The following is a 19,383-nucleotide window of genomic DNA, read 5'->3' as shown; positions in this document are numbered from 1 at the left end:
CTGTAACACGCTAACATACCACACATTTTTCACTATAACATTCTGGTATACCCCAAACCCCTCACTGCAACATTCTGGTATTCCCTGACTCCTCACTAGAACACCCTGGTACACTCCACATCCCATCGTTTTATTCTCAAATTGTATACACTCCTCACTGCAAGTCTTTGACGTACCCCACATCCCTCGTGTTAAAACTGTTATATCCCACGCCACTAACTGTATACCCCCACTATAACACTGTTATACCCCCACTATAACACTGATACACAACTCATTGTAACACTGATATATCCCTCACTGGAAGACTCTGATATACCCCACGCCACTCACTGTAACAGTGTTGTACCCCACACCCCTCACTGGAACACTCTGGTATACCTCAAGCCCCACAGTGTTTCTCTCATAAACTATACACTCCTCACAGTCACTCTTCAGTAGAGCCCCCCATTCCCCAAACCCCCCCCCCTTCCCCCCCCCCCCCCCCCCACTATAACACAATGATATATGCCAGTCCCCTTACTGCAACACTCTAATATACCCCATACCCCTCACTGATACTCTGATATATCCCACACACCTCACCATGTCATTCTGATATACCCCACACCCCTCACTGGAATACTCTGGTATACCTTAAACCCCATAGTGTTTCCCTCATAAACTGTACACTCCACACTGTATTTCTTCGGTAGACCCCACACCCCTCACTGTAACATTCTGACAGATGCCACATCCCTCACCGTGACATTGTGATATACCCTACACCCCTCACTGTAACACGCTGATGTACTGCACACCTTTCACTGTAACACTCTGATATATCCCATATCCCTCACTGGAACAATCCAGTGTACACAATACCCCTCAATGTAACACTCCGGTATACCCCATATCCCATTGTGTTACTCTCATAAACTATACACTCTTAACTGTAACACTCTGATATGCCCCACATCACTCACTGTGATATATCCCCCCCACCCCCCAACACTTCACTGTAACATTCTGATATGCACCACACCCTTCATTATAACATTGTGGTATATCCCACACACTTCACTGTGACATTCTGATATTGCCCATACCACTTACTGTGACTGATATATCCCACACCCCTCACTGTGACACTCTGATATACCCCACACCCCTCACTGTAACACATATATCATATGCCCCTCACTGTAACACGCTGATATACCCCGTACCCTTCTCTATGACATTAAGGTATATCGATCATCTCTCACTGTAAAATTCTGATATACCCCACACAGCTCACTGTGACAGTATGATCTACGCCATACTCCTCACTGTGACACTCTAATATACCCATACCCCTCACTTTAACACTCTGATATACCCCACACCCTTCACTGTAACACTACACTATACCTCACATTCTTCACACTCTGGTATACCCCACACCCCTCACTGGAACACCCTGGTATGCCTCAAACCCCATACTGTTTCCCTCATAAACTATACACTCCTCGCTGTAACTCTTTGATAGACCCCCACATCCTTCATTGTAACACTCTGATATAGCCTACACCCCTCACTAATACGCTGATGTTCCACACACTTTTCACTGTAACACTCTGAGATATCCCACACCCCTCAGTGGAACACTCTAGAGTACACCACACCCTCACTGTAACACTCCAGTATACCCTGTACCCCATTGTGTGACTCTCATAAACTATACACTCTTAACTGTAACACTTTCATATACCCCCACTTTCATATACTCTGATATATCCTGCCCCCCTCACCATAGCAGGGAGAAAACGAGGACTGCAGATCAGAGTCGAGAGTGTGTTGCTGGGAAAACACAACAGGTCAGGCAGCATCCGAGGAGCAGGAGAATTGATGTTTCGGGCATAAGCCCTTCATCGCGATTCCTGTTGATTCTCCTGCTCCTCGGATGCTGCTTGACCTGCTATGCTTTCCTAGCAACTCACTCTCGACCCTCACCGTAACACTGTTATGCCCTCACTATAACACTGATACACTCTTCATTGTAACACTGATATATCCCACTCCCCTCACTAACACTGATATATCCCTCACTCTAAAATTGTGGTATACCTCTCATTGTAACATTCTGGTCACCCCTCACTGTTACTTTGAGTTCTTTCTCTCACTGTATCACTGTGTTCACATGCTGTGGTTTGATTTCTGACGCAGGTGTAATTGGTTTGCAACTGATTGATGGTAAAAATGAAACAGCCCATATCAATGATGCAGTGGGTATTGTGGCACAGTCCATTCATGAGCTCTTTGAGAAGGAAAACATCACCGACCCCCCGAAAGGTTGTGTAGGCAACACTAACATCTGGAAAACTGGGCCACTTTTCAAAAGGTAGGGAAGTTCAGTCAAGTCGTTATGTTCAAATGTTAAAATATATTGGGAGGAGCCAAAATCTATTCAAACAATTGGGAGATTGGAGAAGGTATTAAACAGGACAGGAGAAGCCATTGAATGATTTTCTGGACTAGTTTTGATCTCGTGTGTGTATGTGAGATGTAGAGGAATTTCCTAGATATTTTTCTGAAATTGACCTGTGCTGTGATGTGTTTTCTCACTGTTCCCAAGTGACTATGCCTTTTCTCACTGTGCTGCTGAGTCTAAGGGCTGGATTGTAAACTTCTGACTCACTGGGAATGAGGGTAGGATTAGGTTTCTGGCACAGCAGGTGAGCCAGGTCTGTTCCCTGCACAGTAATCCAGCAATGAAATGATTGTAGGTTAAATGTATCTGCGTTTTGCAAATGGCTGCTTCTTGTATTGGTTACTGCCATGTTGTAGAGTCAGGGCAGCTGTGAGTCCTGCACTTGTACCCAACAAATGGCCACTTCCACAGGGTGTTCTTCCAGCCATTTACTAGGATCATTTTGCATCTAGAAGTGGGAGAGTGATGGCTGGAAACACAGCTCACAGTGGGCACTGTCAGCAATGGGCCCCATCTTTTTACCAGGTACCAACCCTTTTACCTTGAACTATTCTGACTGCCCATTTCCTCCCATTTGCCCCAAGGTGGGTCACCACATTGAACTTTCCCTCAAACTGACCTTTCTGCTCCAAATCACAACAGTACACCATGATGATGCTCACCCTATCCTTTACACTCCCTTTGTGATAAGGCGCATATACATATGAAAGTTAATTTGTTCTTTTTGAATTTTTTATTTCTCTTTAATAATCTCTCCTCTTTTCAATGTTGATGAACCAACAATATTTCCTGTCTTATTTTCAGTTTGTTTTTTTCCACTAGGTTGAAGCAGCCTTTATTAAAAGATAGGTGCTCAATATTCATTATCTGTCAATGTTAGTGTTTTTCAAACTATTTTTTTCAATAGAATTTTTAACAGTTTATGAATAACTCTATAACACCTAAACAAAATGAATTCACTACATGAAATCACTGCACAGAGGCTGGTGTTCCGTCACAGGTCCCCCTTTATTTACTAGTGCACAGTAGGCTGTGGCCAGCCAGCTCCGAGTCGGACCTCAACTAAGACTTTAATCACCTGGTTTTTTTGGGGGGAAAAATGAAGGTTGGAGGGGGGAGGGGAAGGGATTAAATCAAAATAGAATCAGAGGGAGAAATAAAACTCTCCACACCCTGCAGTGCACACTTCTCCCTGAAAATTTCGAGGATGTTCTCTCCTGGTTAATTTTTTTTCCCTATACTGTGGAGACTCTAAATCTCCTGGGTTTTTTTTTTGCTTCTTCTTTTTAAACCCCCACACTACCACCTAACTAACAGTAGTGCTTATTTTTTCCCCAGCGTCCATGTTGTGCGTGTGCATGTGTGAGACACAGTAAAAGACACAAGGTGCATGAATCTTTATTCGGTTTCCACCACCAGGAAGATAGGAAACACCCAAGTGGCCAGTGACAGGCAGTGACCTTCACATCAAAGGGCAATGCTGTGTGATCAAACAGTGAAGGGGAGGGCAGGGATTAAATCAAAATAGAGTTGGAGGGGGAAATAAAATTCTCCACACCCCACGGGGCCCACCTCTCCCTGAAAACCTCGAGGATATTCTCTCCTGGTTATTTTTTTTCCCGAAACTGTGGAGATACTAAATCTCCTGGATTTGTTTTCAGCCAGGGCTTTCCTGATTGGCCCAGGTTAACAACCCCAATCAATGACCTCGTAGCCAACAAGGTCAACCTAGTTCCAATCACTACTCTATGTCACCATTGTGATGTAAGGTGTAAGGTTTCCAAATTCAGTTCCAGCTGCAATCAGGAGCAGATATTGATCTCATGGAATTGACGGTAAGCTTCAATCACAGTGACCAGCCCACAGGTTAGCATTCTACCATTCTTCATTTCAAGATTTCAGGAACTCCGCAATCTCGTTAATTCCAATTACTTTCACAATATTAATGCTGAGCTGTGTGTCCATTACCTGCAGGGTTCTGCTGTCCACCAAGTATCGTGAAGGGTTCACTGGACAAGTGGAATTTAATGATGAAGGGGATCGAAAATTTTCCAACTACAGCATTGTCAATGTGCAAAAAGGGAAGCTAGTGCAGATTGGAGTGTACAATGGGACCAATGTACGTATGAAAACCAGAGCATTAATCTCAGCATTAAACTGGGCTGAACTGCTAACCTTGATGCTGTCACATCCTTCACTCTGACCCTGAAGTAATATGAATGTAAATCCCTAAAACCACCTACTTCTAATTCTGTCTAAAACCCGCAGTTTATTCCAAACCTGTGCTGCCTCCAGCCTTTCTCACAAGTCCTGATCGCCAATCGCCCTGCTCTCACATTTGCTCCCATTCTTGCAGTCTCTTCATTTCAAAATGTATATCCTGGTTTTTAAATTGCTGCATGGTTTTTCACCCTTACCTATTTCTTTAACCCTTCCTGCCCTACAATCGTCAGACATCTCTGCTGTTCTCAAAAGCTTCATGCATCCTCAGTTTTAATCGCTCCAACATTGGCCATGACTTCAGGAGCCTACGCTCCAGACTTTGGAAATACTCCCTGAACCGCTCCACCTTTTAAACGGTCTATGAAACTGGAACTGTAAAAGGTGTGCTGTGATCATGTGAGGTGTTATATAGATAAAGTTTCTTTTCTGTGTTAAATACCCTCACCCCCACCCCATTGATGCCATGAACTTCTAAATGCAATTCTTACCAGTCAAAGAAAATTAATGTTGTTTTATGATTGTATGAAAAGAACTTATTAGTAAGGGGATAAAGGGTTATAGGGAGAAGGCAGGAGAATGGGGTTCGGAAACACATGAGCCATGATTGAATGGTGGACTGAATGACTTAACTCTGCTCCTATATGAGATGATTGACAAGAGGGGAAACTTCTTTACTCAGAGAGTTGATAGGATTTGGAATTCACTGCCTGGGAGAGTGGTCGAGGCAGGTTCCATAGGAGGATCCAGAGAGCTGGATATATATATTTGGAAGTGATTAAGTTCAAGGGCTACGGAGAAGGGGCTGGAGAATGAGACCAGTTGGGTATCTCTTTCAGAAGCTGCTGGGTATGATGGATCAAATAGAATCCTTCTGTTTTGTAAAATTCTATTCTGGTCTTATGGTCTTGAAACAGCTCAGTCCTTTTAAGCTCACTAGTCTACAAATATGTCTAATTGTACCAGCGTGATGGGACTTTTTTCTATGTCTCTGCAACATGCAACCCCTGCAGGATTACAAGGTATCCAGTCTTGTTCCCATGTGACACAGGTGATTCCACCATATTAACAAAGAAAATCAAATAATTTGATATGTCAAATTATGAAGTGTTTAAATAATCATATTTTGTGACAGTTGCTTTTCACATCTAGCCCCAAGATTGTTAAATACTATACAGAAATAAGTATGTAAACAAATTAGAAAGTTGATTTTCCAATCATTAAGTGAGGTTTGTCAGCAGAGTTTATTTCCTTCAGCAAGTATAGGTAAATGAGCAGTGTAAATTTTGATTTAAAGTGAAGTCCCAAATTATAATCCACTCTCGAGATTTCCTCGTTACTCGTTCATGTCTTGTCAATACTTTGAGCTCAAAATAGACTAGCAGGTATTGTTTCTGGAAGATATGTGTTTGATTGCTCTCCCTAGCTCAGTGTTTTACATTCTTAACGTCAATAACTCTTTTCCATGTTTAATCAATTCCACAGGTTCTGCTGAACGATAAGAAAATCATCTGGCCAGGTGGTGAACTAAACACACCTAAAGGCTTTCAAATGTCAACTAAATTAAAGGTATAAACCTGGGTAAACATACTCCAGTAGCAGAACAAAATCTCGCAGGTGTGAAGTTAAAACACTGGATTGTTTGCATGAGACAAAGTTAACATAATAGAGAGTACAGAGGATAGCAAATGGGCAAAACTGTGACAGATGGAGTTCAATGTGAGTGTGGGATTATCCATTTTGGACTGAAAAGGATACATCAGGGTACTTTCTAGATGATGTGAAGTTAAATACAGTGGATATTGGAAGAAATTTGGAGATGCAGGCGCATAGATCTTTAAAATGTCACAAAAATAATCAAAAAAAGCTAACGGAATACTGGCCTTTATTTCTAAGCACTGGAGTTATGCTGCAGTTACACAAACCCCTGGTTTGACCCCATTTGGAACACTCTGAACAGATTTGGGCATTACACCTTCGGAAGGATATATTGGCCTTGGAGGGACTACATTGTAGGTTTACAAGATTGACACTTGAATGTCAGGGATTAGTTATGAGGAGATATGATACAAATTAGGCCTAAGTGAAAGTGAGGACTGCAGATGCTGGAGACCAGAGCTGAAAAATGTTTTGCTGGAAAAGCGCAGCACCTGACTGCCCCGGCCGACCCATTGTCTCAGCCTGCTCCTGCCCCACCAAACTCATCTCTACATACCTCGACATGGTCCTGTCCCCCTTAGTCCAAGAATTCCCCACCTACGTTCTGGACACCACCCACGCCCTCCACCTCCTCCATGATTTTTGTTTCCCCGGCTCCCAACGCTTTATCTTCACCCCCACTTTACCAACACCTTCCACCCCGACCTCAAATTTACCTGGACATCCCTATACACCCCCACCCCCCATCACGAAGGCCTCAAAGCCCTCCGCTTCTTCCTTTCCCGCCGAACCAACCAGTACCCTTCCACTGACACCCTCCTTCGACTCACTGAACTGGTCCTCACTCTGAACAACTTCTCTTTCAAATCCTCCCACTTCCTCCAAACCAAAGGAGTAGCCATGGGCACCCACATGGGCCCCAGCTATGCCTGCCTCTTCGTAGGATATGTGGAACAGTCCATCTTCCGCAGCTACACTGGCACCACCCCCCACCTTTTCCATCGATGACTGTATCGGTGCTGCCTCGTGCTCCCACGAGGAGGTTGAACAGTTCATCCACTTATAATAACACCTTCCACCCCGACCTCAAATTTACCTGGACCGTCTCAGACTCCTCCCTCCCCTTCCTAGACCTCTCCATTTCTATCTCGGGCGACCGACTCAACACGGACTGACTCCCACAACTACCTAGATTACACCTCCTCCCACCCTGCCCCCTGTAAAAACGCCATCCCATATTCCCAATTCCTTTACCTCCGCCGCATCTGCTCCCTGGAGGACTAATTCCAATACTGAACAACCCAGATGGCCTCCTTCTTCAAAGACCACAATTTCCCCTCAGACGTGGTTGACGATGCTCTCCACCAAATCTCCTCCACTTCCCGCTCCTCCGCCCTTGAACCCCGCCCCTCCTTCGCCACCAGGACAGAACCCCACTGGTCCTCACCTAACACCCCACCAACCTCCAGATACATCGTATCATCCTTCGTCATTTCCGCCACCCCTAAACAGACCCCATCACCAAGGATATATTTCCCTCCCCTCCCCTATCAGTGTTCCAGAAAGACCACTCCCTCCGCGACTCCCTTGTCAGGTCCGCACCCCCCACCAACCCAACCTCTACTCCCGGCACCTTCCCCTGTAACCGCAAGAAATGCAAAACTTGCACCCTCACCTCCCCCCTCACTTCCCTCCAAGGCCGCAAGGGATCCTTCCATTTCCACCATAAATTCACCTGCACCTCCACACACATCATTTACTGCACCCGATGTGGCCTTCTCTACACTGGGGAGACATGCCGCCTACTTGTGGAACGTTTCAGAGAACACCTCTGGGACACCTGCACCAACCAACCCAACCGTCCCGTGGCTGAACACTTCAACTCCCCCTCCCACTCCGCCAAGGACATGCAGGTCCTTGGCCTCCTCCATCGCCAGACCATGGCAACACGATGCCTGGAGGAAAAGCGTCTCATCTTCCGCCTAGGAACCCTCCAACCACACGGGATGAATGCAAATTTCTCCAGCTTCCTCATTTCCCCTCCCCCCACCTTATTTCAGTCTCAGCACCGCCTTCTTGACCTGCAATCTTCTTCCCGACCTCTCCGCCCCCACCCCCTCTCCAGCCTATCACCCTCACCTTAACCTCCTTCCACTTATCACATTCCCAACGCCCCTCCTCCCTACCTTTTATGTTAGCCTGCTTGGCACACCCTCCTCATTCCTGAAGAAGGGTTTATGCCCGAAACGTCGATTCTCCTGCTCCTTGGATGCTGCCTGACCTGCTGCGCTTTTCCAGCAACACATTTTTCAGCTACAAATTAGGCCTGTTTTCTCTCGAATTTACAAAGTTAAGGTGTAATCTGATTGAAGACTTCACGCTATTAACAGGAAAATACAGGATAGACAAACATAAACTATTTCCACTGGTTGGGAATTCTAGAACTAGGGCAAAATTGGAGAATTAAGGCTAGAACATTCAGGAGAGATGTTAGGAAATATGTCTAGACACAAAGAATGTTAGATATTTGGAACTCTCTTCCACAGATATTGAGGGATATGGGTCAAAAACATGTATATGGAACCAGGTCACAGATCAGCCATGATCTCATTGAATGGTGGAACAGGCTCAGGGGCTAAATGGCCTCCACCTGTACCTCTGAGTCAAAGCCGACTACAATTGATTTCCAAAATACTCCACTTCATAGATTAAACAATGATTGGTCCATTTCACAGTTCAGGAAAGTTCAATTCCCTGTGTGTTGCTGATGTACTGTATGGTGTCCAGCAGAGAAACTCATTGTTCAGTGATAATGGAGGAGGAATGGGAAAATGACCAGGCGTTTGGCATGACAATAAAGAAAGGGTCAGTAATTCAGCCATTATACGTTACCGCAGATGGATTAAAGGAATGAAATACAGTAGAGCCTTGATTATCCAAACATCAGTTATCCAAATTTCGGATTAACCAAACAAGATCTCAAGGTTCGTAAAAACGGCATTAGGCAACTCAGTGTTCAGTTATCAGCGAAATGGCATTATGGTGTGCATTGCTGGCTCACCGAGGAATGTTCGGATCACCAGCAGTCATAAATTAGCGCTTGTTTCTGGTTATCCGAACGATCACTTATCCGAACAAAATACTCTCATTCTCTCATTCTCTCATTCGGATAATCAAGGTTCTACCGTATTCAATTTAATCGTAATGGCTAGGGCAGGAAAAGCAGTTCTGATCATTGTCAAATTGTCATGTCAATGAAAGGTTGTAAAAATGGCAATGCAGGTGGTTGCACTGAAAATAGTTTGGTTACCTATTTAATACACCATATATCAGTTCACTGGTTTATAACCTCAGCTGCAAGCCAGTAACAAGTATATTCACCTTTGGCCAGCACATAGCACATTCGAGTAAGGCTGAGCATAATGTTTACCTAGCCAGTCATCCCTTGCTTTATTCTGACTCTGTCTCTTACAGGAGTGGGCATTGAATCTGAATGCAATCCCACATATAATTTACCAGTAACTAGCAACTTGTGCAGGTTCATGTTGTGTAATGGGAATAAACTTGGAGAGTGCCTGCTGTGGATTTGCACAACTGCTTGATGATTTATTTGAAAGGCTGAAATCTCTTAGATATCTGTTTGCAGTATTGAGACTTGCAATAAAAGCTTCAAGTTTAAAACATTTAAAACTGCTGGGTTTTAAATTCAGAACCTGGATTTCTACACCCACAGTCACATTGCCTCAACATGAGGATCCAGTTCGACTGAACAAAGTCTGAATTATATCATAACAAATGCTTACACCACAATCGGGAAAGGTTTGCCTGCTTTCTTTGTAAGCTTCTTATGAACTGTTCACAAAGCAGATGCAGTTCCAAAAGATTTACTCCTAAAGTTTATTCAGAAACGTGATTGAATCTTTTCTGTTTTACCCAAAGATTGTCAGTATTTACCAGGAGCCTTTTGTATATGTGAAGCCAACGCTACCAGATGGAACATGCGAGGAAGAGTATACAATTAGCGGGGACCCCATTAAAAAAGTGATCTGCACCGGACCAAATGCAACTGTGCCAGGTAAGCAGCACAATACCACCCTGCTGTTCACACAAGAAACACAATTCACACCCATGGTACCCATTATACTATAATCACAGCACCCTAACATAACTGATCACCCTCTAGTATTACCACCATCGCCCCAAATACAATTCATTATACCCGACAAATTATTGATAACAAAATGAATCCCCCCCCCCCCACAAATAGAACACATCACCCACCCTAAATTAACCTGCTACAAATCAATCCACTGCATCTCCACTTTCCCTCCGCAAATATAACCTGCTCTCTTATCTTAGGCAGCCCCTTGAGATGAGGACAACTTTCTTCCACTGAGAGAGCTGGGTCCTGAGGTGATTGAACAGTCCGATACTGAACCCACCCCCTCCCCACCCTGCTATAGAAGGCTGTGGCACATTTATGTTTTTGTTTGTACTTGGCCTCCAACTGGGCTTGTCGCAAGTACTTGCGATGGAGAGCACCTTCGTGATGATTAACCTCATATTTAGACAGTCTTGGGCAAGACATTCCCACAAGCCAATGGGGTACAGCATTTTTTCAAGGAGGCCTTGAAACAGTTCCTCCATCTCCTGGCAACTACTTGTAATGAAGCTCAGAGCAGAGACATTGTCTTGGGAATCTAATGTAAGACACAGTGAAGGTGGAGGAGAACGTGCAGGTGGTGATGTTCCCATATCAGAGTGAACAAAAATATCATCGTCAGTACTCAACACACAGGAAAAAAATATAGGTGTGCTTCTTACATTTTGAAATTGCAGACTACACTCTTTTTGAGAAAAGTGTCGTTTATAATTCATAATTTATTGCTGTTGATCCCTAGTTCCTCTTGAGAAGATGGTGGTGAACTGCCTTTCTGAACCACTGTAGTCCGTGTGCTGGAGGTAGACCCACAATGATGTTAGGGAGGGAGTTCCAGGATTTTGACCAAACAGCGCTGAAGGAATGTTGATGTAATTCCAAGTCAGGATAGAGTGTGGCTTAGGTGATGGTGTTCCCATGTATCTGCTGCTTTTGCCCTTCTAGGTTGTAGAGGTCCCATGTTTGGATGTTGCTGTCTATGCAGTCCCTGGTGAGTTATTGCAGAGCAACACGTGGATTGTACACACTGCTGCTGTAATGCTTTGGTGGTGAAGGGAGTGAATGTTGAAGATGATGGGTACCAATTGAGATTGCTGCTTTGTTCTGGATGGTTTCAACTTTCTTGAGTGTTGTTGGAGTTAAACCCAGCTGGGCAAGTAGAAAGCATTCCTTCACATTCCTGACTTGTGCCTTGGTGGATGGGTTTTAGGTAGCCAGGAGGTGAGTTACTCTGTTGTGTTCTTGTAGCCGTATTTGTACGGTTAGTCCCGGTTAGTTTCTGGTGAAAGCTAATCCCAATATTTTGAGATTTCTAGATACTTGTTAACATTTGTGGTCAGGTTGCACATTTCCAAAGGAGTTACCCAGCATGTGTGGACAATTTTCTCCACAGGTAATTGTCCAAAAATGCACCTGCACCCAAAATTCATCCGTGACCTGTGACCCAAAAGAACAGCAATCAACAGGATTCCCCAGGGGATTGCTGCTGACTATTTCCCATGTTTCTTGAACCATACGCACAAGGGTAATTCAACTCCCCAAAAGAGTATCCTTAATTGGTCTAGTCTCTACATTCTAGATTCCACATTTCCGGGACTCCCAAATCCTGCTTCAGTACAGGTGATATTCCTGCTCCACAGATGCTTCCTGACCTCCTGTGCTTTCCCAGCACCACTCTACTCTTGACTCTAATCTCCAGAATCTGCAGACCCCACCTCTGCCTAGCGAGGAGTCAGCTGACTGCTTGCTTCACTGGTCAGTTGCCTCTGGAAGCCACGCATGCATGAACCATGGGCTCCCCACAGTCTGCCCCCATGAGGTTTGAATTGAGGCCTAGAATTGTGATTCCCAGCAAATTTCCAGCATTGTTGCCATAGTGGAGGTATTATCCCGGGACCTCCATGTGAGGATGAGCATGTTAGGTGTCACACGAACCAATCGGCTTGTTAAAAGCTGACCAGCAAACCTCTTGGCCTATCACAGGTCTCAGCAGTGGCTTCATTGCTGGTTCACCAGATGATTATGGCCGATTTCAGACTGGCAGCTTCTGGGTCCTAAAGTCCAGCTATCAATGCCTACCTTTCAAGTGAGAAGATAAGTCTTTTTTTTATCATGGATGGACGTCATCGGGAGAGGAGTTCATGTGAGTTAAAGGCCAGGGCAGTGGAGGGGATTGACTTTGATAAGCCACACCTTCCTATCTTTCCATTCCTTCAGTTGCCCCTAGATTAGGATAATTCAAATCCCCTCCCAACCCGACAGACAGGTCACTCTAGTTACCCCAGTCAGGAAACCAGCCACTCTCTGACCTGTTGCGAATGCAGATAATGGGGGAGGGGGCAAATGGAGACCCTGACATGGCTGTTAGTTGACCATTGAAGGGCTTTAATTGCTGATGAGTCAAGAAAAACTCAGTGGAACTTCTTGCCTAATGCTTGGTGAGGTGGCAGGTATATCTCCAGCACCAACTCATCCAATTACTTCCCCTGCTCAGCACTTCTCTTGCCATCTTCTGGCAGGGGGATGATTCTGCTGTCTGTTTATGTATTTGAAACATGGGAGCAGCATATTGTGGTTGAAGTTTTGCTAACTACACTTTGTTATATTTGGCAGGTCATCCTATTGTCCCTCAGTGCTGCTTTGGATTCTGTATTGATTTGCTGATCAAACTGGCGAGCACTCCGACCCTGAACTTCACCTATGAGGTTCATCTTGTCCAAGATGGGAAATTTGGAACACAGGAAAGAGTAGGTATTCCTTCATTCATTTCATGAGGGAGAACTCGAATAAGATCGGAAGACATTCACAGGGATCGATGTATACTGTTAACCCACAATCGGTTTTGGTGATTCAGGCAGCATGTTAAATTTATGATGCTGATTACCAGATTACAACATACATTGCCCCTGCTGTTCATGAGCTGCACACATCAGCAGGAAGTCAGATAACAGAGGCAGCCACTGCTTTGTAGAGGGGAGGTTTATTGTGGCTGCAAGAAAGCGGTCAAATAGTCATAGAGATGTACAGCATGGAAACAGACCCTTCGGTCCAACCCGTCCATGCTGACCCAGATATTCCCAACCCAATCTAGTCCCATCTTCCAGCACTGGCCCATATCCCTCCAAACCCTTCCTATTCATATACCCATCCAAATGCCTCTGAAATATTGCAATTGTACCAACCTCTACCACTTCCTCTGGCAGCTCATTCCATACACGTACCACCCTCTGTGTGACAAAGTTGCCCCTTAGGTCTTTTTTATATCTTTCACCTTTCACCCTAAACCTATGCCCTCTAGTTCTGGACTCCCCGATCCCAGGGAAAAGATCTTGTCTGTTTATCCTATCCATGCCCCTCATGATTTTGTAAACTCTATAAGGTCACCCCTCAGCCTCCGAAGCTCCAGGGAAAACAGTCCCAGCCTGTTCAACTTCTCCCTACAGCTCAAATCGTCCAACCCTGGCAACATCCTTGTAAATCTTTTCTGAACCCTTTCAGGTTTCACAACACCTTTCCGATAGGAAGGAGATCAGAATTGCATGCAATATTCCAACAGTGGCCTAACCAATGTCCTGTACAGTGTAGGCCCTAAAAGTGAATGATGACTGAGTGAACCTTTTAAATGCAGATTCTTGATTCCCTCTTTACAGCATAAATGGACTAAGTGACAATTTGAGATTGACTGAATTCAAAAGGACGTTAAACAATGGAAAGCAAGAGGAACAAAAGCACCGAAAGAGACAAAACAGCTCAAGGGTCTTAAAAAAAACTACAAATTATATTGAATCATTTATTTAAGAGAAAATATACCTCAGCTGCTACAATTTTGAAGTAAGACAGAACGCAATACATTGCATATGGCAATCTAATCTTGCACCATAAAGTGCTTTACCTGAACTTCTTAGTAACAGCAAATCCATCAAAAAATTCAAACTAACATTTGTTTTAACAAGTTTGAGTTAAATTCATAGGAGTAAAGCAAGTTGATATCCTGAGACATTGCTCAGAAATACTTTGAGAGCTGGAAGAGTAATTCTTCATTTATGGTGCAATGGTATATCATAAACATCTTGCAGGTGCCTCTTCACAGATTAGTTCGATGGTGAGTACATCTCAAACATTAATAGGTAATTGGATTTGCCGATTTTTTAATATTGTTAAGCAGTATTCTAGCCTAGAATTTTAAATGCTTCTCACGAGAGAATTAAACTAACTTTACTACTGCCACTACCCTCTGAGAAGAAGTTACACCAAAGAGGAAATGAATATGTAAACGAATCACAGCACTCAAAGATGTCAGAGCAACTTTCCCCATTCAGAATTGTAGATTACAACATGGCTACTGAAGTTCCTCTCAACTGCTGGGTGCACAGAAACCTGGAATGTAATGAGCACAATTAGCAGACTGTACACAACAAAGAAAAACTAAAGGCAACACTGAAACAGATTAAAACTCAGGAAATACACTGCCCATTCCAAAGCCCAGTATGACAAACACGGCTTATGAAGTCAGAAGTCACATGACATTAGGCCACAGTCCAACAGGTCCCCCTGAAATCACAAGCTTTCAGAGAGCTGTTCTCCCCCCCCCACACCCCTGTCACTTCACCTGATGAAGGTGCAGCGCTCCGAAAGCCTGTGACTTCAAACAAGCCAATTGGACACTAATCTGCTCATCAGCGTGGACTCAAATGGGGCTCTTGCTCTTGGGTTCCATGTTAACTACATTGTAAGATCCAAATAGTTATTCAATTTCCAACTTCAACAATAATATTAAAATCCATTTGGTGCACAGTTCTTTTTTCTCTATCTAGTCTCTGACACAAAATAATATTTGTCACTTTGATGCACATTAGGGTCTACCTGCAACTTGCATGTAACCTCTTTCAGCTAACTGCTCTGACAGCTTTCTCTAATACGTTTTGGCATGATTGACCAGAGTTAAAAACTTTGTTCATTTGTGTCACATCTGGTTGCTAGTTGTTTCAATCATTTTCAGTGTCAGCCAATTGTGTTGTTTAATGGATGAGAAGATAATGGAATGGAAAATTGTGTTTTCTTCTGAGTGAAATAGGTTGTGAGAACATACCTTGCTGAGTTGTAGTTATTTTGCATAGATTCAAGTGTTTCAAAAATAAATTTCAATTCTTCACCCCTTAGTAGAAATGTGAAACCATTCTTATTTTGCTGTGTGTGGTTTCAAAATCTGTTACTCCTTTGAAAGGCCACAGCCACTTTCACCAATTGAATTAACAGCTTTTCATATAACATCTCAGAAACGCAATTCATCCATTGAATGACTGCACAATGGTAGTTAGCTCACAGCCAGCAGTATTCCATAAACAGCAATGAAATCATTCCTTTCTTTTTGACTGTGTTGTTTGGCTGCCAGATACCACAGGGACACACTGTTCTTCCTTTAGTGGCTTGAGTTTAATGACATTTAATGAACAGAACAATCAAATAGGCCTCAACTTAATAGCCCAATAGAGATATTAAAACCCACTGGAGTATCAGTCCAGTGTACACTCGCAAGTGCTAATGTGGAATTCAGGTTTTCACACCTTCAACTCACCGAGGTAATGTAATACCAATGATCCAAGCAGAGAGTTCTATAAGTGAGTTTTGAGAAGATTTGTAGCTCAGGTTGAGGTTCTGGGTGTAGGTTTGCTCACTGAGCTGGAAAGTTCATTTTCAGATGTTTCTATCACCATACTAGGTAACATCTTCAGTGAGCCTTCACACGAAGCTTCATCCGGAGGCTCACTGAAGATGTTACCTAGAATGGTGACGAAACGTCTGAAAAGGAACCTTCCAGCTCAGTGAGCAAACCTACATCCAGAGAGAGTTCTGTCTTTGAATCTTCAAGAAGTATTTCAGGCAACAGCAGTGTGTGGGAGAGTGTCTCTGTTCCTGTTTAATACAGAATTTTGGCATGCCGATGAAGAATTCTTCACCACCACCCCATCCCCCACAAGCTTAGCATTTCAAACATTCTGCACCAATTATTTGAAAGCTTACAGAAATCTTAGAAATCTTTAAGAGGGTTAAAAACAGGGTTACAATTCTGTGAGACTTCAGGGTGCTGAGGTGAGCAAGGTCGCTGGCCCATATCAACCTGGTTTAGTTTGATCTCTGACTTACCAAACTGCTACCACACAGCTAAATGCCACACTGGAGTCAAGCCAGCAAGCAGCATTGTGAACTGTCTGACTGTCCAAATCTGCCAGTTCAGTCTAGCCAGCAGATTGAACCCCAATTACTAACCAGATCTTCCAAAAGGAATATGTACATTTAATGGTAAGTGACCACATAAGGGGCAGTTTGTCTTGATCAATGCATTTTAGATTTTTGAGGATAAACTAGACTTGCAGGAGGGTATGTGTAGAAAGATTGTCGCATTCAAAAGATGGAACATAGTGACATATTAAACCTAGTGGCACAGCATTTTCAGACCCATCACACCACAATCAGTCTGGAGGTCTGGTCAATGTTTCAAGTGAATAGATCTAAGTTGTAATTCAGGGCACTGTTCAGAGAGGGCAGCAGTGTACCATTATTGGGAGCATAACCTGCCATCAGACATAGAAACATGTTCTATATTTCAAGCAATCCTTTTCAAAACTAAGCTGAATGGTTGGGTGGAAGTAACTGAAGACAATTTGGTAGTTTGCAGAGTTGAATTGTGATGAGCCAATATTGCTCAGAACCAATTTCCAATTTCTTTCTCTCTCCCTCTCGATATCTTTGCCACTAATGTTTCCAAATGGTCATTGGATGCTCTGATCTCTTCCAGGTGAATAACAGCAATAAGAAAGAATGGAACGGGATGATGGGCGAGCTGCTGAGTGGGCTTGGTGATATGATTGTTGCCCCTCTAACCATCAATAATGAACGTGCCCAGTATATTGAATTCTCCAAACCCTACAAGTACCAAGGACTCACCATTCTAGTGAAGAAGGTATCGGCATAGAGATTCTATCTCCCAGCTGCTTATCCACTCACCAAGCCATCCACTCACCGAACCATGTTTTCATGCATTTGTCTAGTCATCTTACCATCAAAGTGCTTCACTCTGTGAAGCAAGTGAGGTTGTTTTCTTTGAACATTCGCTCTCGGGATGTGGGTATCACTGGTTGGACCAGCATTTATTGCTCATCCCTAGTTGTCCTGGAGATGGCGGTAGTGAGCTGCCTTCTTGAACCACTGCAGTTCATGTGCTGTCGGGAGACCCATAACGCCATAAGGGTGGGGGTTCCAAGAGTTTGACCCAGCGACACTGAAGGAATGAAGATGTTTTTCCAAGTGAGGAAGATGAGTGGCTCAGAGGAACTTTCAACTGGTAGTGTTCCCATGGTGTCCATTACCCTTGTCCTTCGAGATGATGAAAGTTGCAGGTTTGGATGTTGCTGTCTAAGGATCCTTGGTGTATTGCTGTAGTGCATCTTATAGATACAGTGCTTGCAGTGTGTGTTGGTGGAGGGGGTTTAAGGTGGTAGATGCTGATCCTTGTCCTAGAGTGGCATCAAGATTCTTGAGTGTTATTGGAGCTACGCTCATCCAGGCAAGTGGAGAGTATTCCATCACACTCTTGACTTGTGCCTTGTGGTGGTCAGGCTTTGGAGAGTCAGGAGATGAATTCCCAGTCTGTAACTTGCTGTTGTTGCCATAGTATTAAATGGCTGGCCTGGCTCAGTTTCAGGTCAATGGTAACTCTCAGGATATTGATAGTGCATGACTCAGTGATGGTAATGCATTAGATGTCCAGGGAAGATAGTTAGATTCCCTTCTCTACAGAAGAGGTTGAGCTACCACAGTGAGAACTATAAAGTTAGTTATTGAGTCATAGAGTCATACAGCTTGGAAACAGACCCTTCAGTCCAATTCATCCATGCTGACCAGGTTTCCCAGTTGAACTATTCCCATTTGCCTGTGTTTCACTGATATCCCTCTGAACCTTTCCTATTCAAAATGCCCATGCATTCCCCTATCTATCGAATCCCTTCTCACCGTTGCTCTTCCAGTCTACTTTGGGCCCATCCCTGTAGAGCTGAGTGCTGCCATAGACTCGGCTCGAACTGCACTCCCCAGATGGAACCATCGCTCTGTCCCCAGGATTTCAAATGGAGTATCGGTTGGCGATAGGAATGCACTCAGTGACTCCCTGTGTTACTGTCCCTTCAGGCATCCTGGTGGTCACTCATGCCCTCTCTCTTCCTGCATATAATTAAGAGTTGGGGTGACCACATCAATGAATGCACTATCTGTGTAGCTCTCAAAACTCTCAGATGCACTGGAGCAATGCCAGTTGTTGCTCCTGTTCTAAAAATTGGTCATGACTAACTCTGATAACTGTTATCCTTCTGCATGGACAATTGTGCCATGTCCAGCGTGACAAAGTATATTGAAGTCTGTGGGAAGGGGGAGATAACAGTGACAGAGAGACTGTGCCCATATGTTGTTCCCAGAATGTTTCTGATTCCACTTCATTGCACCTACTGCTGTAAAAGTGAAGCCAACCTTCCATGCTCTGACTGCAGTGTTTCTGCTTCTGTGACATAGGAAATACCTCGCAGTACCCTGGATTCATTCATGCAGCCATTTCAGAGTACACTGTGGTTGCTGGTGGGCCTGTCTGTTCATGTGGTAGCTGTCATGCTTTATCTCCTGGATAGATTCAGGTTTGTGGTATCTTAATCAAATTCACTTCTGCTTTTCATTTTTTTTTAGCTGATGGGATTCAATTTGTGAATTTCTGTGGTTGATGCTCCTTATGCAGGTGGAGAATAAGGGTTGTGATCGTAGCAGGATCATTATATGTGAAAATATTTACCTTTGATCCACTGAGTACCTTGTCTATAACTGACAATAGGAAGTGGCAAGCTTATTAGAT

At 43.9% G+C, this 19,383-nt stretch overlaps 1 protein-coding gene across 7 annotated transcripts in view; it reads left to right on the top strand.

The window, feature by feature from the left end:
- The window catches only part of LOC140469619 (glutamate receptor ionotropic, NMDA 1), a 177,533-nt gene that overhangs the window by 108,622 nt on the left and 49,528 nt on the right, over nucleotides 1–19,383 (top strand). For all 7 annotated transcript variants that reach the window (XM_072566301.1, XM_072566302.1, XM_072566297.1 and 4 more), the window contains 7 exons: nucleotides 2,188–2,362; nucleotides 4,427–4,571; nucleotides 6,158–6,241; nucleotides 10,271–10,406; nucleotides 13,104–13,237; nucleotides 17,287–17,451; nucleotides 19,053–19,171. In XM_072566301.1, the coding sequence (XP_072422402.1) occupies nucleotides 2,188–2,362; nucleotides 4,427–4,571; nucleotides 6,158–6,241; nucleotides 10,271–10,406; nucleotides 13,104–13,237; nucleotides 17,287–17,451; nucleotides 19,053–19,171 (958 nt within the window). The remainder of the gene's footprint in view (nucleotides 1–2,187; nucleotides 2,363–4,426; nucleotides 4,572–6,157; nucleotides 6,242–10,270; nucleotides 10,407–13,103; nucleotides 13,238–17,286; nucleotides 17,452–19,052; nucleotides 19,172–19,383) is intronic.

Source organism: Chiloscyllium punctatum, chromosome 49 (genome assembly GCF_047496795.1).
Source record: "Chiloscyllium punctatum isolate Juve2018m chromosome 49, sChiPun1.3, whole genome shotgun sequence".
Taxonomy (NCBI): Eukaryota; Metazoa; Chordata; class Chondrichthyes; order Orectolobiformes; family Hemiscylliidae; genus Chiloscyllium; species Chiloscyllium punctatum.
This window is presented reverse-complemented; position numbering and strand designations above follow the sequence as displayed.